The sequence below is a fragment of the Photinus pyralis genome, unplaced genomic scaffold, assembly GCF_008802855.1.
Source record: "Photinus pyralis isolate 1611_PpyrPB1 unplaced genomic scaffold, Ppyr1.3 Ppyr1.4_LG3b, whole genome shotgun sequence".
Classification (NCBI taxonomy): Eukaryota; Metazoa; Arthropoda; class Insecta; order Coleoptera; family Lampyridae; genus Photinus; species Photinus pyralis.
The window spans coordinates 4,387,637-4,414,520 of record NW_022170510.1 but is presented as its reverse complement, the minus strand read 5'-3'; the positions used below and the strand labels follow the sequence as shown (position 1 = coordinate 4,414,520).

General features: G+C 34.2%; 1 protein-coding gene across 1 annotated transcript in view; it reads right to left on the bottom strand.

The window, feature by feature from the left end:
* LOC116166814 (acetylcholine receptor subunit alpha-like 1) overlaps positions 1-26,012 on the bottom strand; it is a 79,278-nt gene extending 53,266 nt beyond the window's left edge. The window contains exon 1 of the mRNA XM_031481958.1: positions 25,879-26,012. Within this exon, the coding sequence (XP_031337818.1) occupies positions 25,879-25,886 (8 nt within the window). The 5' untranslated portion in view covers positions 25,887-26,012. The remainder of the gene's footprint in view (positions 1-25,878) is intronic.
* Between the last annotated feature and the right edge of the window lie 872 nt (positions 26,013-26,884).

The window sequence follows — 26,884 nt, the reverse complement described above, 5'->3', positions numbered from 1 at the left end:
ATTGGGAATTAAAAAAAACAATTGTTGCATGTTACAACAAAAGGGAACTACAAAGTAAAGGCTATTTCTCTGTTAATGCAGCTATCCACATTAATTTTTTGGAGATTTACGCCTGATTATAGAAGGAAAATAACATTTCCAATACATTTGACTCACCTAGTTTTATTATATTATAATTAGACTTACCTATACGTATGGATTTGTTTAGCGCAAATACAAATTGAGTTAGGAAATGAAACATAATTTACGAATGGTTCTTTAATTTCTTGGAAATGAATGCATGAAACGCGAATCTTTAGCTTAGGATAGAAACCTATAGGTACCCCAAAGAAAAATCAGCCTGTCCTTATTTCCACTAGCAATTTGTTATTAGTAAGGCTTCCGAATTAGTGGAATTGTAGCAATTTCGATTGCACTTGCGACAGCGAGGTATGATATTTCCGAGTTCCCCAAAAAAGTTAATTATACTAAATAGAGGCCAGTTCGATTTCAAAACCCTTCCCACATCCCCAAATAGAATTATAACGCCCACTGTTGATAAATATAATCTAGAGCCTTCACGGTGAAAATAATGTGTAGTTGGTAATTTAAATATTCATGAAACAATAAATATTAGATAAGGGGACCTAATAAAAAACGGAGTCGGAAATTGATATGGAAATTGTTTTGGGAGCTTAGATTAATGATGCGACGTAGTTACTTTGGGAACAGGGGAAATGTCTATGGAAAAATGATGACGGGTTGCAAAGTTTATAAAATTAAACAATCAAGTTGGCTCTTCGGGAATAAGCCTCAAGGAAAAACTTAAGTAGTCAAAGATAAAGTTTGCACAACCACTCTTGAATCTGCAATTCACAAAACAGGGAACATATAAAAAGCAGCCTTTACTCATAATTAATTAGTGCATGAATGCTGCATTATACGCTTTGTACGTTGAGTACATTTACAAATTCAAAACAAAACAGGCAACTAAAATATAAAACTAAAATGAAATAACGGTGAATGTAAACTTTAAGCTCGAATTAACAAACCAAATTTGTGAAATGAATATATTTAGGTCACGAATTTCATCAAGGAGGTGAAAAAATTATATCGGTAAAAAAGAACTAAATTACTGTGTTATGATTTTGATTTGATTGTACTCGCAAAAAATTAATTATGAAACTAAGACAGATAAAGCCTACGCCAAAACAGAAAAAATGAATTATCTCGAAAAATTGAATGTCGTAAGTACCTAAGAGAAGTCGTTATTTATGCACCAATTTCAGTGGGACAATTTGTTCTGTTTACCCAGCTTACAATTATATTATTTAGTCGACAATACTAGGTCGTATGATGGGATGATGGCCACTTTCTTCGTCCGTCCGCCCGAGGCCTTAACTGCTACTGTTTTCAAGATATTTTGTTCGTTCTTTTTGCATTCGGTAGCTTATAACTCTGGCACCTCAACAAGAAAAGTCTTGATGATTAATTTAACTGTGCAAAGTTTCTTATTTATCGAGATATTTTTTTGAAATTTTAACCACAGATGCCCCTAGTAAAGACAAGGATATCCAATCATCGCATAATTTTCACGAATTTTATTTAATTTTATTGGTTATTTACTTTTGCTGTAAGTTTGTTCAATAATGTCGGTTTTATTTGTTTGTGTATGTAGAAGTTAGGAAACATGTGGGTGGAGGAATTATTGCCTCTATTTCAGAATTATTTAGCAGATAAGGGGACTTTATATGAAAGTAAAATTTAATTGATTTAGATAAACGATGGCACATGTGCAAAGTTGCAGATAGGGAAGTGCGATGTAAATAAGTGCTCGTATTTCGACGACCCTTACCGAAGATGAAAAATTGTGATGGAGATGGTTTGGGAAAAGGATGGCGCGCCGATCTAACGGAGCGGTCTCGGTTCATTTGACTTAGCGTACGTAATCGTCCGCTGCGTGCAAATTTCAAATACGCATTTTTCTGGTAGTCAGCCGGTGTTTCGAAGCCTTGTTCGTCAGTTCATACAGGAATAGTTTCCAATTGCTGTCCAAAGCCAGTGTTTACGCAATTAGTTTCAATTTATAGAAGGGGAGGTGATTTTGTCAATGTGAAAGCTGTGTCTTCCTTAAGAGTCTTCTTTACCTAAGCGCAACTTTTTTACATTATGGTGTATAGATGATTATAGTTGCAAGAGACAAGATGACATTCTTGCTTTGTCACTCCGGTCTTGGTCCTTAGTTAGTTCCGGCCGACACTGTGCAGCGGCGCTACTTGCTACACTCAAATTGTGGATTTACCGCCCTGCAAGGTACAGACTTTATTTACAGAAAATATGATTTCATTTTTTGGCGTAATGTTTAGAAGTAACTTTTCTAAAAAACTTTTTGTACCTTAAAGGAAAATGCATGTGAAATTCAATTTCATCGATTTTCAATATACATATGTATAATCAATTGGCCATTTAGTGTTTATTTATTTGACACGCAACGAAAGATCGATAAATTTTGTATTTATATTTCAGATTGCAGGTTTCACTATTTTAGCGATATAGGAATTAAAACGATATTGAAAAGAGCTGGTCGATGGCAATTCAATTTACTTTACGTAATCTGACCTAAAAATCAAAAAAAGTAAATAAAAGGGAAATTTTAAACCTCTTTGTGAAATAGAAAAGTACAAGTAGGACCAATTACGTAGATCTGCTTTTTTTTAGTGAACATGGGGATAATTGCACGCTCACTTTTAAGAAAAACATTTTCCCATACAATATGAATCCAAATACGCTTAAGCTTATGCTGGCGCATCATTCTTGCCAAAATGCTTGAAATGAATTCTTGTAGTTCGCTGAAAGTCTGTTAGTTTCAAACAAAATTTGGTGTTAGAAACTATTAAACAAGATGAACATATTTACCTTCTGTGATATACTGTATATATCTACCAATGTACTTAAAGGCTTTAAATGCCTAACGTTGCGCAAATCCTACACGTATTTACCTAGCTTCCTTGAGGTAAATGTACCCTCGGAATCCATAGTAACTTTACTTGATGCTAAAATGTTCGAAAATTCGTTCCCCCGCTTTCAAAGTTCCTCGAAAGTATTCCAAAATTCACCGATAAAAAGAAGGTGGCGATTTGAAAAGGAAGACGTCTGACTCTTGCTAACAATCCTACGTAGGTACTTAATTCATTTTGGAATCCTGGCAGCTTTAGTCAATAATCTAATGTTTTCACGGAAATTAACTGTCAGATATCTTTAAGGGTAAGATGAAATACCGGACTATAGAGATTCAGATTATGCTTTGGAAAGGCATTTATTAAGCCAATCGTATTTGCTCATGTAGAAGTAAAACATTAAACATCCCATTCCTAAATCGGTGCAGTATTCGGCTAGATTTTGAAAACAAGGTTGAAATTCAGAAAATTCTTGCGTCAGTAGATAGTAATTTAGAAAAGCTTCTCCTTGTACCCATCGCATGAAACCCAAGTTTATTATAAAGCTCTGTTTTTGTGAAATTCCAGTATGCTTTAGAATTCTATACTAAGAGAATTCCTAATAAAACGTCAAGCTGATTGGGAGAGTGAATGAAATTGATTCCACCAGTTCATTGTAGCGTGGAAATCGGTCAACGGTGTTGACCGGTGGATAAATGTTGTACAAACGAAAAAGATTTTATTTTTTTCATTTGGCTATTAGGGATGAAGATAATTTCGTTCGTCTAGCGAATATTTCAAATCGAAATCACATTACAAGTTAAAGTTTTGCGTTGATCGACTACACGTGACGGCATTTTATAGAAATACGTCCTGTCTACACTTTCAAAGCTCCTTTTACGCCAGATTTAGTTTAGGTATACAGGCGTTAAGAATTTTAGATCAGAAATGATCTGTCACATTTGAGAAAATCCCTAGAGCGTGAATGATAGGGACTGCACATCAACCACAATAACTTTTCCCACAATACAACAAAATTTAACAAAACGGTACCTATTCGCCGTTCGATTAACTAGATTACTCCTCACACCAAAGATCTCGAAAGATATGCAAAACACAAGGGAACTAAGTATATCGTTCATCTTTAAAAAATGGTCCTGAAATCGTGAACATTGCTTGTACTCGTTAATATACTGTTTATTCGTTATATTTTGGCTGTAGTAGCGACACCTCACCTGACTTATAATTTACCATCTGCTTCATTTTTGTCAAAAATCTTATGAGACCCCCGATGTTGGACTTGGATTAGTGTAATGAAACTAATTAAAAATGAATTCGATTTAGTAGCTTGCGATGACTGAAATAAACCCGAAAATTTCTCGAGGGCCTACATTTTACACGTGGGACCTCTTCGGATAGTTTAAGTTTCAAATCAAGAACAATCGAGTGATTGATTAATGTAACAGAAAGGGCTTCAATTTTTTAACACACCTGCGGCCGATTGCCTTAAATCTCGGACAGCTGAGGTGGTATCTGCTTCTGCAGTACTGTAATTGGTTAAAATGTAATTAGGAAATCAAATGCAAAGGTAGTTGCTAATCGATTACCACAATATCATCAAAATAAAATTACTACTTCAGTTTCGTTTGAATAGCGGCTAATTAATAAATACGGAAAATAAGACCGAAACAAGAAAAAAATGTTCAAGCACAAGGCCTTTTAAGCACCCACTCATTCAAACTTTCGCCACTTCAACTCGTGTTAAATTGGCCTTTTGCAACTTCTGTTTTAATAGGGTACATGACAGTGGAAAAAGAATAAATAAATTTTTGTTTCATAAGATAGAGTAAGGTGCCAGGGTATCGCAAAATAACTTTCTTTGGTAATGTACACGAGAAACTATTATATTTTAGTAAAACTAAAATTAAAAAATAACGACATTTGTCACGTGATTTCAAACGCCAATCAGAGCGCGTGACGTCGTTATCCTAATCCTCTGTGCGTTTATAGAGTTTGTCTACGTTTTTTTAATTTAGTGCTTGTTCCATTTTATAGTGATTGTATTATCCTAAAGTTTAGTTTCTAAAATCAGATAAGAATGGAAAGTGGGTATACGAAAGCTGATAGCAGCAAATCTGCCAAAAATTGATGTAATGATGTTGGGAATACTTCTTGCATCAAACAAAGATCTTTGCTCATCAGAAAACTGCCATATTAGTCTTGTAGGTTTTTGTTAAGCTTAGATTTTTTACAAGAAATGTAGTTATTTAAGAGGAATGTGTACTTAAGACGCATTGTTTTTAGGTCATCGAAACTATCATATGGAGATGATTCAGTAAGCTATGTCCACTTTAAGAGTTTTCTGTACGTAAGCGCAACTTTTTCACATTACGAATATTTTGTAGATAAAGGTCTAAATTTATAAAGTAATTCTTAAAACAAATTTTTTTTGGAAAAACAGTTTTTATGGCGGGCGTTCTTATGGAACCTTACATTAGGTGCAGTCGAACAGAACACTCTTACGTCTTGGCACTCTTGCGTGATGGCAACTTATCCATAGTTAAGTCAAAATTTGCCCGCAATATACGGTTCACGCAAAGTTGTATGCAGTTTCCTTAGTTGTCGACGAAGTAAACAATTATTTTCTTTGCCTTACCATCACGGTACTTTTACAACCCCTCAGAGTCCAAAGGAGTACTAGTGTCGATAAAGTCTACTTTATCACGTTTAACAAGTCATGATCTAGTCGGATTATTCGAAACTCTATGGGCAAATGGCTGAATCGGATATGATTTATTTTGCTGAAATATCATATTTTAAATAGTAGAGGTATACGAACAGTCGTCAGCGGAAAAAAAATCCAATGAAAAAAAAACTACGGAAAAAAAATCCAGGAAAAAACAGCCACGGAAAAAAAATCCTACGGAACAAAAATCCACCGGAAGTATAATCCATAGAATAATAATCCATGGAAACATAATCCATGGAAAAATAATCCATGGAAAATTAATCTATGGAAAAAGTACAGGATTTACCATCCAAGGAAAAAACGGAAAAACATCTACGGAAAAATCTGTATGAGAAAAAGGGAAGTACCTAAACCTGTGATAGCGTTACGTAAAAAAAAACACAATAAATGCAAAATATAATAAGTTTTAATAACAACTAGGGCCAGGGCGTACTGTTGACAATACAAAATATGTATAAAGAAATGAAGTATAATAGTTTCAATGAACTATGTAAATCGAATAGTATGACCTACGGCTAAAATGAAATCTTCCATAGTTCGGGCCCCGTCTCTGTATTCTACGCAAAGGGTGTTTAGTCGTCTCTGCAAGTTTTCAGTTGTGGTGCATTTCTTCTTCGGCTGTACATTTCCAACGCCATATTGTAGCAGTTTTGTGACATCGGATGCTACTTCTAATCGCATCTTGACAATCAAGGTCCAAATGGTAGGATGTTTATGACCAATAAGTTTCGAAAATCTGTGATTCCACCCTTCAACTTGATTATTGGTACGTTGCCCTCCGGCGATAGTTGTTGCATTCACATTCCAAATCTCCGGAGGGAAAGGAGGTGGAATGTTACGAACTCTCAAGGGCCCCTGTCCATTTGGATAAAGCTCTTTATTCAATGATAGTACCTATTACATATTAGTATTAATTTAGTCAGTTTAGTGTAATGTGTAATAATTGACCTATACAGGGTGATTCAAATTCAAAGGCCACCATGGGGATCTCGGGAACTGTAAGAGATAGGTAGAGGTAGTTTACATTTGACAAAGTTACCCTTGATGGTAACATCATCTATTTTTAATAAGAAATAACGTTAATTCGTAAAAACGCAAGAAACTACTTACGTACGTTACTTAAGACAAAGGCAAAAAAGATATTTTACAAGCATTTGAAGAATGCAAGTAAGAGGATGAAGAAAAGAATGCATTAACCCATCGTTAAGTAACAATCCTGATAATTGCCTACAATATAATTTAGAAAATAAAGCCAGAAAAGAACACTGTTCCTTTAATTTAATATACATTCTTTTTTCCTGACTGTTTTTTCCTGGATTTTGTTTCCGCTGACTTTTTTTACCTGGCTTATTTTTCCGCTGGTTTTTTTTTCCGTGCCTCTTTTTTCCTGGATTTTTTTCCGTAGTTTTTTTTTCATTGGATTTTTTTTCCTAGATTCACGAACAGTTATAGCGGGTTTTAAAAAATTTGTCATCTACCCTAATTTGGCGTAGAAGATGACATCTTTCAAAACTGATCGATATAAAATGTGACGCCTTAAAACGTTGTTATGGGAACAAATCTTGTTCTGTGAATATTTAGTGCTGAAAATTATGTAGAGTATCGCTATTGTTTAACATTTTATAACTTACACAAATTATCAATTTCAATTAGACTTTTGGGCGCCAGACGCGATTGGTATATTGTCGTATGTAGGTAACTAGAAGTGGCATTAGTCGAATAAAGCATTTCAAATCTCAAAAAATTTAAATTGAAACCATTTTCATGAAACGGCGTCATTATTTTTCCCTTTTTAAAGTTAAATGCGAACTTTGTTTCAGTATACCCTTGAAGTTTTTACCAAAAGGGAAATGAACGCTATTGTCCGCACTTTGTCCGTCTGTACCACTACTAGTCCTCCAGTTTAAGTTTTTTCGTTGTGGTTTCCTTCTTATAAGGTGTAGCACAGCCCCGTAACCATATTTTTTGGAGTAGTTATTGTCGCATCGGTCGCGAGTGACAACAAGTAATGAGTGCGTCTCTCAGCATCATAGTTGCCGCGGCTGTATTTTACTAGGTTGGTAACACAAAAACAATTAGATTTATCCCTAGAATTGCGCGATTCATGCAACAAAAATAGCACCGGTCCTATAAAAATTGCATGCAAGTCTCTTGCAGCAATTGATCAGCTGGCTTTAAACTGCGTATGCCTTTCGAAATTTTTCTTGCAACTTGCATGCAATTGCAATTTTTATTGCTCCATGTCAAGCGGGCTTAATTCAAATTTTCTACAAATTCATATTTACAGTGGATCCTAAAGGATTACTTAGACAAGTTAAACAGAAATAAATAGAAGCTTGCATTATAATTCTTCACGTCCATGGAAACAGTGGAAATTCTTAACTTCTAGATACAGCTCGGTAATTAGGACAGTGGTTATCTTGTTTTGGTGAATTTGCATTCTTAAAACCTGTCGGTATCTACTGGTGGTAGATATTACGTCGAATGTGAATTTTGCGTTTGTTGTTGCTGGTAAATGGAAGCTTATTTCCAATGATGAGTTTTGCATACGCAACTACTTTTAATGAAATCGGTTGCTGTTTATTTGAGAAAACTTTTCAGTGAGCTTATACGCCCAAAATTTAATTGCACCTACCATGAGTCCAAGTCCATTGTTGAAATTATTGACAGTTTTAGTTAGATTTCAACACTTTAAATCGTTTAATTATACGTGTTTCCCGCATTATTTAATTTAGTTGTTTATCACGTCACAAATACGATAGAAAGTTGCTTGTCTTCAGATTGTAATGAGGGATTTGCTTGCTCTACAAATTTATTGCAGTATTCAGTTTTTATTTGCATCTACATCTATCTGACAATCCGATTAATAATAAAGTAAAGAGACATACTGTCCGCTTTCACTTTCGCTCAATTGCGAATGAATCAATCTCGCACAAAAATAATCCCCTCTATTAGTTAGTCAGTTAATTTCGAAAGCCCAAAGAATGACGAACCATGGCGATGCATAATTTATATTGGTTAGCGACTTTTCTTTAACCAATCCCGTTTGACCTACGCACATGGAAGGATAATCTTTATATGTGAGTTTGTAAACACCTGAACTAATGAAAAAGTTAACAAGCTCTTGAGTGTAAACGAAAGACGAATTGAGGTTGTTGTTGGAGGAAAAGGAAACGGAAATGTGACGTTTGCAATCTGGGGTTGCAAGCTTGAGGGTGTTGGGAGGAGGTTTACAAGCGTGTTGAAGAAGAATCTGAAAGAGAATCACTTGTGTGTTGGGAGATGAAAGAATATGAAGGGGACAACATGGTCATAAAGACTGATTTCTAGGAGTAAGTTGAATCTAGTGAGATTTGAGTCTAGGAAATTGGTGGATTTACTGACAGATTTGGTTTTTATTGTCAATTTAAGAGGATTGGGGAACGATCATGGTGACCGTGATTTGGTAAATTTTTTTCCAGGTTTTGTCGTACTCCGACCTGGCAGCAGGCTGAAATTTTTATTAAATATGATCAGGTACCTCCCCAATGCTTTATGGAAAAATTGGCCTGCGGCTAGTTTGGATTTTTCAGCATTTTGGATTTTTCTGGGGTAATTGCATTGTTGCCAGTTGGTTTTCGAACCCGTCATTCTAAAATAAAGCAAAAATTTCTAGACGGTTCATTACTGGCACACCCAAATACTGTTTGAGAAGGCTGATCGCAAGCATATCTTTGCTACATACATTCGCGAGTATGCTGGGATTCATTTCAACAGGTTTGATGAGAACGATTGTTTTTGCTCAAAATCCTGCTCTAAGGTAAGGTCTTTCTCATTTCACGGAACTCTCACTGTTTCTGAATTCCAATCAAAGCAAATGAGTGACAACAAAGAAGATTCTATTTCTGTAAACGAAGAGATGCCTTTACGGTAAGAAATCCAAGCTATCCTCACCAGGAGAATGTGATGATGTCATAAATACAAATCAAACCTTTGAGATAAATGAAGCAGTCCCAAAATTCTCAAATCAAGCATCAGCATGCTTTAGCTGTTACTGAAGACTCTTCTCCATATGTCTTGGAGGATGCTGAAGTCTATATCTTGGTGGATGCCGATGAACATGAAGATTCGGATGCTGGTAAACAGAAGGAGGAAGAATCGGAGCACAGTCAAGAAAACCCATGAATAGTCTGCGACACTGACTGTTTTCAAACCTTGATGAAAGAAACTCCATTGCACAGTAAGCTATGTGATGAATGTGATCCGGATCCGGATAGGATATTGAAAATATTGAAAAAACTATATAATAAAATGGATTTTTTCGAGGTGAATATTTATACTATACTGCGTTCGCACCTCCAGATGCAGTATGGGGTCTTATGGACTAAATGCCTCTCTTACTAATTTACGTCATTCTTCGATAACGCTATTTTTGTTCCATAATACAACATTTTATAACGTGCATTTGCAATAAGGATGACAGATGTAATTAGAATGCACAATCATTTGTTTCACTTTATCTACTCTTACGGTTAAAGTGATCACTTTATCTATCCTTACGGTTAAAGAACATCTTAGCCTCATTTAAACCTATTAAAATGTCAATTTAACATGTGCTATAAAATAAAACAACATAATCTCCTTGTGCTGTCACGTTTGACAAGCATGTACTGGTATGTCCATAAGCACAATACTGCATCTGGAGGTGCAAACGCGCTATAGCTGTTAATCTTTACAAAAAACCAAAGAAGATTGGCCTCCTGTAGTTTACAAAGTACCTAATATGTAAACAAAGTTTAATAATTAAATTTACATCATCTCTCCTTCTTAAACAGAAACTCTTCCCTACACAAAAATCAACAGCAGCTCTATTAAAGTTAAATAACATTGTGTACGTCTAATAAATATGTTATTCTCTTATTATTATCAGCTAATAATGTTACGAACTTTCCTACCTACATTCTTGAGAATGTCTTACCCGAAGTTCAGATTTCTTGAACCATTAGACGCAAATTGGTAGAAGCGCGGAAAATTAAATTACCAATTACCAGAATGTTTCCTTTACTCACGTATGCAAATGCGGTTTTCTTTGCTCGTTAGTGTCACGACATTTCCCACTTCCTCTCCGAGTTGCTTACGTAAAGAGCTCGTCGCAAATCAAACATTTGAAAGTCAACGAAGAGAAAAATTATAGGCAATTATGTTTTATTAGAATAATTACCGGACCTTTAAATTACGAAGTCTCCACCAGTTTGAGTAAACACAAAGTTGAGAGGTTCGTAAAGGGGAGGAAATTATTATTTTGAATTGCGCTTGATTGATTTTATCTTCATTATTTTGAATTTTTCGTTGTCATAAACAAGAGACAAATTAATGTAGCCTTCCAACATTTCACATAAATATTCATAATATTGATCCAACTCGTTCCACTTCTGTCGACGGCAACAAAACTGTATATGTGGACTGTGCTGCGGTGTATTATTTTTGTGAAAAGATGTCAGGCAATAAAAAATCGTACACAATTCAGTTCGTTGGCGATAAACTAATTTAAAAACAAAGTGACATTCGCTAAAAAATGATGTTATATTATATTTGCCGCTCTCCGGCGCTCTATAAAATTGTAGAATATCATACAAAATTGGTTGTTTTCAACTAAAACCTTGTTTTATTTGAAGCCTTTGAGGCACCTATTTTAAAGTCTGGATTAATGAGTAAGATATGGGATGGGTTTGAAACGTACAACCTCTCTCTGAGTTAGGTTCTGTATTGTATACATATATGTCTAGTTTGAGTTTACTTCAGTATTGAAAATTTAATGAAACGACACCAGACAATTATTATTCGCGAAGATAGGACGTAAGACAAAGTATAAGAAGATTTCGATTTCTTGGTTTTATTACAGGTAAATTGTTAAAGGTTTGGTATTGCAATCCATTTACCGTTCCTATTCTTCTAGTTAAAGTCCTTCAAGTTTGCTATAAAATTTTGAATTCAATTTCTAATGTACCTATAAATTACAACAAACATAAACATAACAAAATTTTTTGAAAGCCATGTTCTCCAAATATTGAACTAAAGCAATGTTTTTTATTCAAAACAAATATTCTAGAGCACAATGATACTTTACGCGGTTTCAAAAGTTTCGTATTTTTAATGTGTTTTTATTTGATTTATTTTTAGGGGAATTTTGCGGAAGAAAACATTCTCCTTATGTGAGGGTTTTGTCCGTCCGTCTGTATGTTCCTCATGTAACTCGAGAACGAAAAAAGATGTCAAACCTTGGCCAATCGATTTCTACGAGCTCAATTTAATATGAGCCGGATTAAAAGTCGGGTTTCTTGAAAATAGTATGTGATTCTTCGTATGTTGTATGTCGTTCCCAATCAATTTCTGATAATAAAAACCCGACAATTTTAGAAATACTAATGAAAGGTATGAACCCTCAATGCAAATTTCCATCAAAATTTGGCAATTGCTGGTAAATGTATTCTGCTCATACGCACAATTTTGGGTAGTTTATACTTTTATAGGATGTAATTTTAATGTAATTTCTTTTTTGCATAGTGATATTTGAGTGACAGTAAATCGCGAATGTCAATGATATTATTCAGTTATGAGTTATTTTTTTTTTTAAATATATAACCTTAAACGTGTGCGCTTTCGATAACTGTGACCATTGAGCGCCGCGATTAAGTTTTGTCAGAGCAGATAATTATTATTTTGCAGCAGTGTCATCCATTATTTACCAATCATTTCTTTAGATTTCTTTCGTTATATTAATGTCTTTTAGGAACTGTATTAACTTTCCAAAGTTATTTTCTTTTAGCATCATAGCAAGTTCTCCCTCAATTTTGTGTTTTACTCTATACTCATTTAATTTCTCACATTCTTCTACTACGTGCTTTACGGTAAGTACTTTTTCTTTACATTGTGGACATTTGGGAGCATCTCTTCCTAAGAGCAGATACGAATGTGTCACCCTTGTGTGACCTATTGCTAACCTTGCCAATATCACTTCATTCTTTCTGGCGAGAGGAGCTACTGGTAGGGTATTCACTTTTTTTATACATTGTCGCAATTGGGTTGTATTTTCGTCCCAGTTATCTTGCCATTTACGAATTATAACTCTACGAATGTATTTCCTCAGATCTTCGTGCGTGTAGATTGTCATTTGTTGCACATCGTTTTTATTTATTTCGTCTATTTGGGGAGTGACTAGATAACGTGAAGGCACGTATAAGAATTTGAATGTAATACCCCTTTTTCTGAGTGTAGTTATTTTTTATAGTATGGTTTTTATTCGTTAATTGAGAATGTGTCCTTTAACATTGTTTTTATTACGTTTGATGTAAAACATATCATTTTCTTTGTGGTTAGTTGATCCATGTCAATTCCTTTAACGATACCTATAAGACCAGCTCTCAGGATGAGTTATTAAGGATCACTATGTAAAAAAATTTCCTGTACAACACGTGTTGAAAGTGTCTTTTTTTTCATGAATTTGCCTGATTAACTCGGGCGCCCTCATTAATCAAACTGCAAAAATCGAAAAAAAAAAATTCGTTCTAAAATAATCGCGGCAATAAATACCCAAAATCATAGAAATATGAGCTTAGGCTTATTAGATAGATTTTATACAGGATGTTCCTAAATATGATAGAAATACGGAAGAGGATTTTTCTTGGCTTATTTTATGACTAAAAGTTCATATAAACATAGGTCCACAAACGCTTCGTTCCCGCGATCTACAGGGTGTTAAAATTTCAAAATGTTTTAAGTGTTTTCTCTTTTCTCCTTCAGTTTTTGAGATATTTCGTTCAAATTTGAAATATGTTACACAATTGGTCATGTCAATGGTAGTATTGTGTTTTCAGAGGTTATGGTTTTACTTTAAAATGTAAGTCGTGACGAAAATTTTGCTACCTCGCGCACCTCTGTACGATGAAAAAAAAATAGATTTTCCATCCCCTTGAAAAAGAAGTGATTTTTTCAGAAATCGTGAGATCTTGGAAACGGTTCAACTTACGGGTCGAAAAAATTATCTTCTTTTTTATCATAAAACAAGCTGTTTCCTCCAAATTTCAAACCCCTACGACATTTTTCGCAAAAATAAAAATAAAAACGAAAAAAACAGTTTTTCCGGTTTTTGAGGAAAATTGGAGGTTATGTGAAAATAGTGCAGTTGCTCATTTTTTTAATCTCTATAACTTTTACATTGAACATTTTCGTCTAAAATTAATAGTTTTGCCACAATTTTCAAGACACCACTTTCTACCCCTTTCAATCCCCGGGATTTAACCCGCTTAAAAATTCAGCTGTTTTAATTATTTTTTCCCAATTTCTATTCATTTCACCTGCCTGAAAAACCCGGTTTCGCCCGGTAACTAATTTTTTTTGAAAATAAATTATTTTAGAGCTATTTAGCATGGACTATATATGTATGTACTTAGCATGCTTAAAAAACAGCGTAACATATACAAATTTATAGGTACCCGCAATCAAAGTATAATCACAGATTTAAATATACTACAGATGGATCATGAGATAGGCGATTGTGGAAACACAACAAACGTTCCAGTTGCTAGCGCACCTATATGAATTTTATTAAATCGAAAGTTTTAGTTTGTGTCTCAGCTTAAAATAATCAGCAGGAGTCTGTATAACGATGGCATAGAAGGTTTTTACTATTGATGGTGCTGAAAAGCAATATGATATTAATCTTTTCTTCGTAATTAAAACAATGGGTCTTTGTATTGTGCGTTTGTGTTCAAATACGACCTTGTGTGGGCGTATTTGTGGCGGTTCTCTCTCCTTTAATTTAAATTAATAAAATCCAAGAACAATTTTTTTCTATAGAATGGTAGTTTCAGTTTCAGCCTGAAAATTAAAATTCTGTAATCAACTACTATCAATCGAAAGTTTTGATATGTCTATACGTTCATTCAAGGCATCGCCAAATGAAATTGAAATCGGGTGTAAAATTCTTGCAGAACAGCTTTACATAACTACTCGAAAACTTCACTCGTTATCTGTTTGTTTATTTTAACTTAATTTTACTACCCGCATGTCAGTAAGGGAGGTATTGCAGTGGGGTAAAAAATGACCCCTCCCTTTTTTGACGGGAATACATCAAATACATGTTTTGAGGCACCAGGAATCCGAATCAAACAAAATCTCGATGATGTATACAGGGTGATTTATATCAAAGTTGTATTTTTTTAAATAGAACTCACCTATATTATTGCATATTTCGATTACTTGGTCAATTTTAGTGTGACTTTATTTACACATGATATCTAAAATGAGTGGCTGAGCGTCATTTTGTCAAAAAATAGATGTCCAGTAAAAATTGAAAACGAAGTTTCCATAAAACTTAGAAGGCCATGACGCTGCAGTATTACGAATCATCACGTGTGCTTACCTACATACACCGAACGGTCAAAGTTAAACTTTTTTGTGCTAAAAGAAATCACTGTCAATTTTCAAAATTTCAATCAAAGATAACTAAATTTTTTTAAATGAAACTACCAAGGTTTTTATTGCATCAAATGTAGGATTTGATTACCTTTCTAACGATATAAGCACGCCGTATTTACCTTTTATACATATTTTTGTAATTCAACCATTTCTAATAATACACAACGTTTTTCGATTTTCAAAGCCTCTCAGTAATTAATAGGCCGTTAAAAGTTATAAACACCTATTCTAATTATAAAACAGGGAGTTATATTGAAAAAAAGTGCAACTTTGATATAAATCACCCTGTATAACAATTGCAATTTCGTTGAAAATATTTTTAGGTTGTAGCCTGAAGAGTCCTTCAATATGCCCCGACAATGAATTTTAAATATTGTTTTCAAACCCTAAGTATTTAGTAACCGCGCACTAAGCTGCTGTATTTCGGAGAATTTAATATATATATATTTTTGTAATAAAACCAAATTTGTGTAGGTTAAACCAAGAAAAATAATCTCTTTCAAATAACTAAATAAAAAATTTAGCGCTACTATGTATTTGAAAAAAAAGTTTATTTGTAATAAAACCTAGCATAATTTGTGTAGGTTGTTACACAGAAAAAGAAAGTCTTCCGAATAATTTAATAAAAATTTTGCGTTATTGCTATTTAAAAAAAATAGTATCCTTTATAAGTAAAAATTTTTATTCTTTAAAAGTTGCTTAAAATGATCTAAAACGTTGACGTTTGATGAAATTTTGATACGTCCAAAAACGGTAATCGCTTTTTGACAACCCGTACGGATTTACTACTATCTCAAAATATATCGAAGTACTTTCTTCACTATTTTGTTCCGCATTATCATGCAGCCTTAGAAATTCATGACTATACCAAGAACAGAATGGTTCCACGTACATATCGTGGAAATTATAACGTCTACTGCGGTACTTCCCCAATATAGGGTCTCTAACTGGGATGCGACATTTTCGATCTCACAGAAATTTGGTATCTGCGTCTCTTTAAGAGAAAAATAACGAAACTAAAATTGTTTTTGAAAATTCGAATTTTAACTGCAATTCTGGACCAGACATAGGCCTACGGTAGTTTTTAGCTCATTTTTGCAAAGTAGGATCTATGTCAAAACTCTAATTGCATCTTCATTTGTTCTTAATAGAAGCTTTTCATATCACTTTGGCCGGCTGGCTGGCTGGTTGGATGGCTGCCTGGCTGGCTGGCAGCAAATGAGGGCCTGTAGACAATCGCATGTAGAAAGACGAGGAGTGTACGTGTCCATACGGGGTCGTGTAATTAACAACTTTAGGGACGGGGCTACATGATGTGGGCGCCATCCCCACGCGTGGTTTACTAACGTGGTAATTTTTAGTTTTTCCTATCTTCTTCTACAGTTTTGGTCGAGGTCGAACCCATAATCTCGCAAGTCGCAAGAGAAATCGTAATCAAAATCACATAACGTAAATTGCACTTATAAGAATCCCTCATTTACACGCTTCTAACTTGTATTTGAACTGACCACAAATTTTGTTAAAATTTCGTCAATAAATTACCAGTGGAACGGAGAAGAAAAAATAACTTTTTGTCTCATAGGCACAGCCAAATTATCCCATAGAGCATTGGGCGATTAATTTAACAGCCTCAATTGCAGATATGCTTTATGCCTCGATCTTTAACAGGGCTGCGCGTGTAGAAAAAGCAACCAAATTTCGGAGCTGAAATTTTCAAACAATTACTTCAAAATATTCAGACATTGAGATACTCAAAAAGGACCTAGTGTTTTCACATAACAATATTTTGAAAACTCTTTCGAATGCAGACATCAATGCTAGGCACCTTGGTTTAATGTAACCCACCAGTTTTTGATACTTTCTATCAGCTAAGCCGTAGAACTCTTTGAGTATTTTTCAATGCGAACACTATAAATGTTAAAAAAATAAGTCAATTTTAACAATGGTGAACTCAAATCAACAATCCCTATAAGTTTTGTTTTTATTTCATGGACGACCTCCATTGCAAAGGCTTTGTTGGCACCTTTTACTATTTTTACCACCAAAATTACCTACAGTTACCGTTGTCTCCGCAAAAACCCCACAACTTTTGATTTTAAATCATTTAATGTTAATATACTTCCTTACAATATTCAACGATTATATCCGATTGGGATCCAAACTCCAAGATTTGAATTTGCGCGTCCTTCTGTGGTCAAAAATAATGGACCAAGACGAGAAACAATTTTGTAGAGCCATGGTTTGAGGCATCTCACTCAGTCCATATGTTGCAATATTTTTGAAATCCACCATCCATCAATATACCGCATTTTTTTTTTACAGAAAACCATGTTTTCTAGAAATACAACCCTGTTGTGATTGTCGTGGACAACCAGCATATATAAGGAAAAAAATCATTAATCCGCATGTGAGCAAAGGCGAAGAGTGCATTTTCAAATTTGTTTTTTCGATTTTAACAGCCCTTAATAATGGACATTTCATGCCTCAATGAGAATACAAAAATGAAATAATTTTTAATTTCTGATCGAATGACACCAATACCAAGTCTGTAAGTAAGTGGTGTAGTTCCGGAGCCTTTGTGACTCAGACAGACAGACAGGTAGACATATCAAGGGCGCCAAAGTGTGCACATTTTATTTTCTGAAAATGAAAGTGTACTAAAAACGGAACTGTCACGTTCAAAACGGGACGTTTGGTCACATCTCACATTCGACTCATATTCGCTAACTTGACTTAAATTCTCAGAGACGCCTATTGTTAGGTACCTATGTTGTTTCTCACAAAGACAGGCCTAACACCTTCTCTGATTAATTAATAAAAACTTCGTCTACGTCATAATTGTGCTTTTAGATCGTCTTATCATTAAAAATACTATAAAAATCTAAATACGAGCACGGAACACGCCAAGCTGTGATCAGAGATGTCGGCATTAGAACCTAAATCGCACAAAATACCGTACCTACTTATAATCAAAAATAAATCAATTATACGGTAAACATCCTGCATAATTACAAATCTTGTTGGTTTGACAGAATAAGGTATAATCAGTCGTCGGTTCGCCCTTCCGAGTTCCGATATAAAGGAATGTGTATGTGTAACTAACATAAACGCATGCTAGCAGAAAAATTGCGAGTGTAAATGGGGAAGGTCAGTTACATACAATACAACATTTGTTGGGCTCTGTGTAATCGGATACCCCTGTTTATCGCAACAGTTCTTGTCTTTCTTATTGCAGTTGTAAACCACGCGCAAGTTATTCATTCTACAGCGCTTCCTTGTGGACGCGGAATAACACTAATTTAGTTTGGATTTAACGCACCAGAGGCTTAAATCCAAAACACCGTTGCCAGAATTTAACATGGCATGATCCATCTGTAGTATATTTAAATGATCCATCTGTAGTATATTTAAATCTGTGGTATAATCCACAATTAGACAAGATGGTAAAAAGGTACGCGCCTATATTTAAAGGAATTTCCCCTTTATTTGTTGAATAATGGATACTTTAATTTAATCATCTAATTAGCACTTACTTAATTAGCAGAGGTACAAAGGCGATTTTCAATTTCACCGGAAGGTAAGAGGTGCAATCTAAGTTGCCTAACTTCGATTTAGATCACTGAAAAATTAATGGCGCCACACGAATATTTTTCCCAATTTTGCACTTTTCTACAAAAGATGAAAAAAAGAACTATCCGTACGAATAATCCGTTTTATTAGCAGATTATAAATTGCCAAAAACCATGTAGATCGGACAAATAGAACTCCAGCAATCGTTTATATTTTCTACAACAATTGATGTATTGAAAATGACAGCGGATACTTAGCAATTTTTTGAGATTAACCAATACAATTCGCTATCATCTAAAATTTTCGAAGAGATCTGATCTTCATGAGGGACAATGAAACGATTATTTATTGTCATACAAAGACTGAAATTAACTTAGGACCCACAACAGCGTGTATAGTGTAATGTTAATATACCTACATATAACGATTATAGCGTAATACACGCAATGAGCATGTTATTACATAGGTATTAGAACCTGTGGCTATATTGTGCTACTACTCCATGCACAATTGAGAGGCTTTGTAATCTAAAAAGCATTTCCAAATTTGATCGATGGCGACCTGGCGACCCGTAAGGATAATCCTGAAGCATATATGCCTCAGTGACTAAAAACACAAATACCGTAAACTTTTGTTTACGATTCTTTTTAAAAATTAAGGTGATATCTAAAGGAAATTGATAAGCTTTAGGCGACAACAATAGCAGTTTTTTTTCACTCGCACGGTAATAGCTGGCGCATAATATGTTAATGTAAAAGATATTACAAAGTGAAAACGCGCGGGGTACGTGAACCCGGGTCGTATTATTCGTATTGATCCCAAAGTGAAACTAAAAATTATTTATTTCCACTCAAATGGAAGATTTAACCGAGTATTAAAACTAATTATCTTCTCATTTCTACTTGAACTGCAAACTTTCTCAATTTTGGTATTGTTAATAAAGTAAAAAAAGGGTGCACCACGACGACGCAAGGAGAATAATTTTCTAGGGGTCTCCAGTTTCATGCAAAACAAAGAAAAATGGAGAAGGTTTAATGCGGGTATACCTTATGCATTATGAGAAACGTATCACCTGCTCTGATTTATTCAAAAATATACATATTAAAGGTGAATGATATACAGCGAAACGCTATCAATTAGCTCTTTTATCAACTGTGTGACGCTGTTTCCTCCAATGGAAAGCGCTCAATATAGAGAAGTTTGCTTTTGCAAGGAGGAAATTTGTATTTCAGATTATCCGCAGTCTTCCGATGCGCGATCATTTTGGATTAATTCCATTTCTGTCATTATCTCTTATTTGAGAAATGTTTAAATTAAGACAACCAATTACTAAAGTTCGTCAATACCAGATGAAACGAATTACCGGAAAAGATTCAGTAACAAATTTTGTCTAGCTTTGGTCATTTACCTTCATTAACCGCGAAAGCTACTACCTAAATCCTTTATTGAATGACTGAAGGCACTCGAAGGAATTAAACAACTGTAACTCATTTACCTCATGTGAGATTCTGAACCGAGAATTAATTTTGTACGTGTAACAATAAAACTGATTGGAAGGGTCCTTCTGTCTTTCATTGATTTCAAGGGTGATCTATGAACTTATTACTGAAATACTTTTGTTTGGGAACCGACACACCCGGGTATTGATCCTCAGGAGGCCGTAATTGTAAACAAGTATTTTGCGCCAAAATATAGTTCTCTTGTTATTTTAAATACTTTTTGTGTGTTTCGACGATAAGAAAAAGACATACGGTAGCATGGGTTTATAACTAACTCGGATGGGAGAGCAATTTCCTGAAAGTGTGAGATAAAAGACATAAGTTGCTAACAGTTGCTGAAGACTGTTCCTGTCAATCCCAAGATAAATGCCCATACAGTGCTTTTAATTCCGACAGCCGACCTTAATTTCGTTGGCATTTAAGTTTTTTGATACTTAATTACATTACGGTTTAATTTAGAATTATAATTTTGGTGTTTGCAGCAGTCTATGGTACGCTATCTAGTTTTTTTTCAATTTAAAGACCATATTGTGTGCATATTCACAAATTACTTATGCCATATAATTTAATTGCGCTATCATTCTAACAAGACCAATAGCATATAACTGAAACGTTTTATGTCTAGAATGAAAAAGTACTCCTGACACTTAAACTTGACTGTTGTATAAAAACATCATGGTTTCCTCAATGACCCAAATGGTTTACAGGAGTGTACCAGAAAGGTTATTGAAATACTGTTTTGTTAGCGTAATTAGGCATTATCTAACTAATTACATTGACAAAATATGATTAAATTTGCATTGCATTCATCATTCTACGCATAATTTTGTTTTCCTATGGATGGTTTAGTGCCGTTCTATTTTGTTTTGCCCAAATAATTATTTACACACCATCAACGTTGATAATATACCGTACAAGAATAAAATGAAAAATGAAAATGAATTTAAAAACCATCCCGAATCTTATTTATTGATCCCTTTTGACGATACATCATCAATCTCGCATTGCACTTTACTCGAAATTCAATAAGAGCTTCTGCATTCGGTCTTTCGCAGGAAATCGTTGCATTACCATAAATTGTTCTTTATTTAAGATTTACTGAAATGAAAGTTACAAAGTACTCAATGTAACGATTTATTTTCTCCAGTACAAAGCATTATTATTGTTTACGGTTTATTACGTGTTGAAAGATCACCGTAATTTTTTCAACGATTTGATAAATGGTTCCATCTATTGGAGTTTAATAACCTAATTTTTTGGCTCAATTTTGATGGCGCATTTTTTGCCTTGAGTGGCAGGTGTCCACTTTTATCTGTCTTTCCTTAATAACCGAAAGCGTAAGGTTGAACGCATGGAATTCTAATTGTCATCTTCTGTATATACTGATCTCTTGCTATTGGATCCATAATTTGGAGATTCCGAAGAAATTAGTGGACGGAATTTACCTATACTCCTAGTGAAGATTTACATTTCCTTTCTTCCTTTCTTGTCGTAAGTAACGCCATTTGCATTTCATGTATTTAGAGTGTGCTTTCTTTAGGTCGACTGGAATTTGTTGTGCTGCAAGTTCCATCGACAATTGTTGCATTAACCCTCTTATATAAGAGGTAGGTATGTAATAGTTATTTGTACAACTAGTTTTGAAAGTGATACTTTTTTTCATGAATTTGCAGTTTGAATAATGAGGGAGAAGCCCGAGTTAATCAAGCAAATTTATGGAAAAAAAGACACTTTCAACACGTATTGTACACGAATTTTTTTGCATAGTGATCCATAATAACCCACAATTGAATAATTTGATTGACTTCGCGATTTACTGCCACTCAAAAGTGGATGCTATTGTTCATAGACAGGACTAAACTCCATGGAAACGCATAGTAAAAATCGTGAAAAAAAGTACCACTTTCCATACGATTTTTCGTTTAAAAAAGTCCGATAATTTCATCACTATGTAAAAAATTTTATGTTCATATTCATTTTTTTGAAATTTTAAAAGGGGTTGGAATTTAATTCCATTGAGGTGGCCAAGGGTTAGACAGTGGACTTTTCGAAATTTCTTATTCTAAATTTTATACTTCACAAATTAATTTTATTTTTGTAAAGAACACAGGAAGTGTCATGGAATTTTTTCTTTTGTATTTTAATGGCACGATAAAATTATGAGACTCTAGTTTGGCGCTAAAGGATCTCAGGTTTACATCCTGTCTCGATAAGAAAACTGTCCATTTTCTGTATAGGTGTAGGAAAGATTGTTAATTCATGCGCCGAAAAGTCTTGTGAGCTATTACGTTTTGAGTTGCAGTCGAGCTTATTTTGTTAATAAGAGCCTGGAATTTTAAAATAGTCGGGTAGGTCAACTTTCGTTCAGGAAATTCCCTACGGGAAATTAACGAAGAAAGTAAAAATTCGCGAAGTTTTCATTTAAAGGGCGCGGAAAATAAACACTAAATATCGTATCGGTATCGTATCGCGGTCGGTAATCTTGCGACCATCGCTAAAACAGTTCACGCTGTAAAGAATCGATCGGTGCGACCCGATTTGCAAAATCATTTTTGGTTGTCTAGAACACAAGCTCCCAAGTCAAAATTTGAATTCTGGTAAACTATTAATCGGATTTGGACGTGTTTTTTTAATGTACGTCTTTCCCAGAGCTTTCCATTCGCCTATTATAGAGTTGCATTGCTTATTGTTATATTTCGGAAATTATTCTATTTGCTAACTAAGAAAATTCTTCCGATTTTGAACAAAAATTCTACAACTCGTCGATATTTCCAAAAATCATCGGGGCAATAATTGTTGGAAAACCCAGTTAATGAAAGACAAGGCATCGTTTTTTTAAATTTGTTATTTAATTGACCAATAACTATGATACCTACGGCGATCGGGTTTGTCATATTGTTTTGTTCAAAAATATTGGATGAATTTTACTTAGTAATAACAAATTGTTAATTGTCGGGATTAGGTACTATTTTTAACATAGATTTTTCGATAAAATAAATATCATGTTGGAAATGAACATTCCGGACAAAATCTATCTTATAGAGAATAAATGATTCTAAACAAATTGATTTCTATTAATTTTTCCTCTCAGAGTAATAGTTGACAAGATATTGGAGGGCCAATGCGAAAAACGACATTTTCCCATTTTTTCCTGATTTTTTTTTATAACAATATGTTCCGGGAGTTTTCGGATCTACTGTTTGAAGTCATTAATATAATAATAAACACTCAAATTGTATTTTTTAATAGGAAAATATGTATGTGTACAGAATTGTGACTTGAAAGGTAAATAGATTTTTTCTACAACTGTCAAAAAAACCTGTCATTTTCTGACGGATTTCGAAACGCGAAGTACTAGATTTTTAATCGGTTAATTAATAAGTAAGGTTGCTCTTGACAACGTGCGCGAAATCGTCAACAGTGAAAAAAAGTATTTCGCGCACGGGACAAAGTTGAACTTAAACATCAATTTAATTAACAATCGGTTCAGTTGTAGAAAAAATATTGTATATAACGCTAGCGCGAAGTTATTTCGCGCATTTGACTGATATTTTAACTCGGCTTCGCCTCGTCAAAATAGCTTCAGTCTCAATGCGCGAAATTGAACTTCGCGCTCTTGTTATATAAATAACTATTAAATTCCGGTGGGAAAAACTGCCAATTAGGTATTACTGCATTAAAGCATTGAATAAAAACATAAAGTTAACGTATATAATTTTTACCAGTGGCGTAAGTTTGTATCATTATTTGTTTAAAAGCAAAAAAAGCATCCGCCAGTTATAATTGCCAAAGCGAAGAACTCCCGTCATTGCATTGGTATTGTAGCACAACTCGAATAGAACAGCATGTGCACATTTAACTTCAAAGTGCTGTTCTTTACCCGTACCTACGGTTGTCGTTTTTTTATTGTTGATTTATGATTATTGTTAAGTCAATCTCTGATCGATTGTACCAGAAGCGTGCTGATAGAGATTCTCACAATACGTATATATAGATAATAATAAATAATAATAATAATAGTATTTTATTCCATAGACAAACTAGTTTGTGTGGAAATTGTCAACAAATATTTAAATTACGAGTAGGTAGATACTTCTTTTTCAATATTGCAAAAATTGTAAACGGATTATTAGGCCAAATGAATAAGGTCTGGAGAACAAATTGCCTTTTTATTTGCGATGTTAAATCCCTTTCTTAGAGTATGATTAATGGCACTCAAGTTTTTGAGAAATGATCTAGTATAGAAGGTATTGCAGTGCAATTCCCAAAATTGTATATTTAAGACGGCTGAAATAGTATATTAAGTATGGAGAACGGTAAGGGATTTTTACCGTTCGAAGACAATTGTTTGGAGGAGGAGCGAAGCGACGACTCCAATTATTGTCTGAGAACGGTAACCCTTAACGTTCGACGTGCTTATAAAATTTTTTGCGCGATCGAAATTAAATTTATGCAACCAATATAAATATGCACTAAGAAATTAACGAGCAGAATAAATCGAAATGATCGAAGTGGTATGGTGTATATCACTAGGTAACCAGTTTATTTCTCAAAATTGAAGTTAATAATTTCATAAAAATGTGCATGTGTCTGATGTAGTTTACTAGCTTTGAACTTCCTTTATGACTTTATGAGCGTCTTGCTATAGGAAACAACAGCACAAATTGTACGTTTAATGTACCTAACAATAATTAAAGATTAATGTAATGTAAGACTGTTGATTTTTAAAAAGGCGTCGGTAAGTATTTTTGCTGTTCTGTTTTTAGATCGGTAAGTAATTTTGACGTCGTCGTAATCATAGCAACTGGTAAATTCTACCTACTGTCATGGAAACACCCATGGTAAATAGTCAGAAATGACCGATCGCGCAAAAAACTCATAAAGGGTCTGTAAACATATTTATTTTCTATAACGTCCTACGCATTATGTATCGCGATTACATTTGGTATGATATTAACTATTAAAAAATGCGTTACAACTGAATACCGAACGATCCTCGAGATCGTTTTTGGGCTGTAACTTTTTGACCCGATATAGCCTACGTAACTGAAAAACAATAGCGACCTTTCTCATATCCTTTAGAACATGTGTACCAATTTTCAAAGCGATAGAACGTTTCTAAACAAAGTTATTGTGCACCGGACAGGTAGACTAGAGTATCGGTTGTATATGCAACTTCTTCATATATACTAAACTACCGAATTTTAAAAGATATGGAAAATTCGGAGTTAGGTCAGCCATTTTGAAATGGTGCGGTTTTGAAACTGTCAAGTGTTCAGTATGCTTCTGATGCCAAAATCAGATTTCAATCTTTTCACATATGCGCGAAATCTCCTCATACCTAACGCTTTATACTGCCTATCTTTAACTACTGTATACGTGAAACCAAACTTCCGTAACTTTTGCTAAACCCCATAGCATATATCCTCAAAGTTAGGAAGTTCAGTTTCTGAAGACAGTTCGTCGAACGTCAAAACCTTTATGATTAAATTCACAAATTAGAGTGTACAAGTATTACCTATAGTGGGTTGAGTGAAAGGCGCATAAATAGAATGCCAATACGTCAATTATTGACGTATTTTGAGTTTTCTAATACTCTATGGGCGCGGTCTTATATTTTACCGGAGAAAAAATCCACGAATCACCAAAATACTACAATTTGTCTTACGGAACACAACATTAAACTTACCCTGGCATCTAGTTCACAATCACAGCATAAAGCAAGCACATAACAGAGGACTCGTTCGTTCCAATTAATAAAACTGGCAATAGATATTAGACGGAATTAGATTTCACCGAAATAAGTAACGTTACTCGAAGACGTGTAGAATATGACTGGTGTTTATATCATCTTACAAATGGCCTTCTCTTATCACCATCGATACACGAGTTGTGATTCATCCCCATTTATTATGTTAACATAATATATTCATTTATTCTCACATTTTCTGTCGCATTCAAGAACCGAATTTAAAAATGAAAAAATGTTACTGAAGTAAAACAACGGAACCTAGTTTTTCATTTCTCAAAAAATTTGATTGGCTAAAATTCAAAGACAAGTTTCTTCATTGTCAGTCAACTGGACATGACGTTAATCTGTCACAGTACAACCAGCCCTAATACTTTTAATCGTTGGGTAAAATTTTTTTTTGAAATTGCTTACAATTTTTTCACTTAAAACTACTTCTTATCGTTCGATATGCACTATATACTTTGGACGAGTGACGGAAAAGTCCAATATGGCGTGATTGATGTGATTTATTCGAAAGCCGTAAGCTATAAAAAATTTATTTTATCACCATCAGAAGGATGAGAAAACCCACTGAAGGCTTGTTAAAATTATTTCTTTATATCTTTAAAAATAAATGAACGCCAGCGGATTTTCAAAAATGACATTTTTCGGTTTTTTGGCCATAACTTCGCTATTTTTCCACTTAAGTGACTTTGTATCTCTTTACGGAGATCCTCATACTGAAAATGAAAACCAGCTGACAAATTCTTGACAGAGCAGCTTCCTAGCTTAAACTAGATATTTAAAAAATTTTTTTTGACAATCTTACTTCTTTTGTACCTAATGGACATTCACGAAATCAAAATATCCCTTTTGCCGGAAAAATATTTTAGTTTTTTAACTTTGATATTTTTTGTAACAGTTTTCCTTTTGTAATAAAACCTAGCATAATTCTTATCGGTTG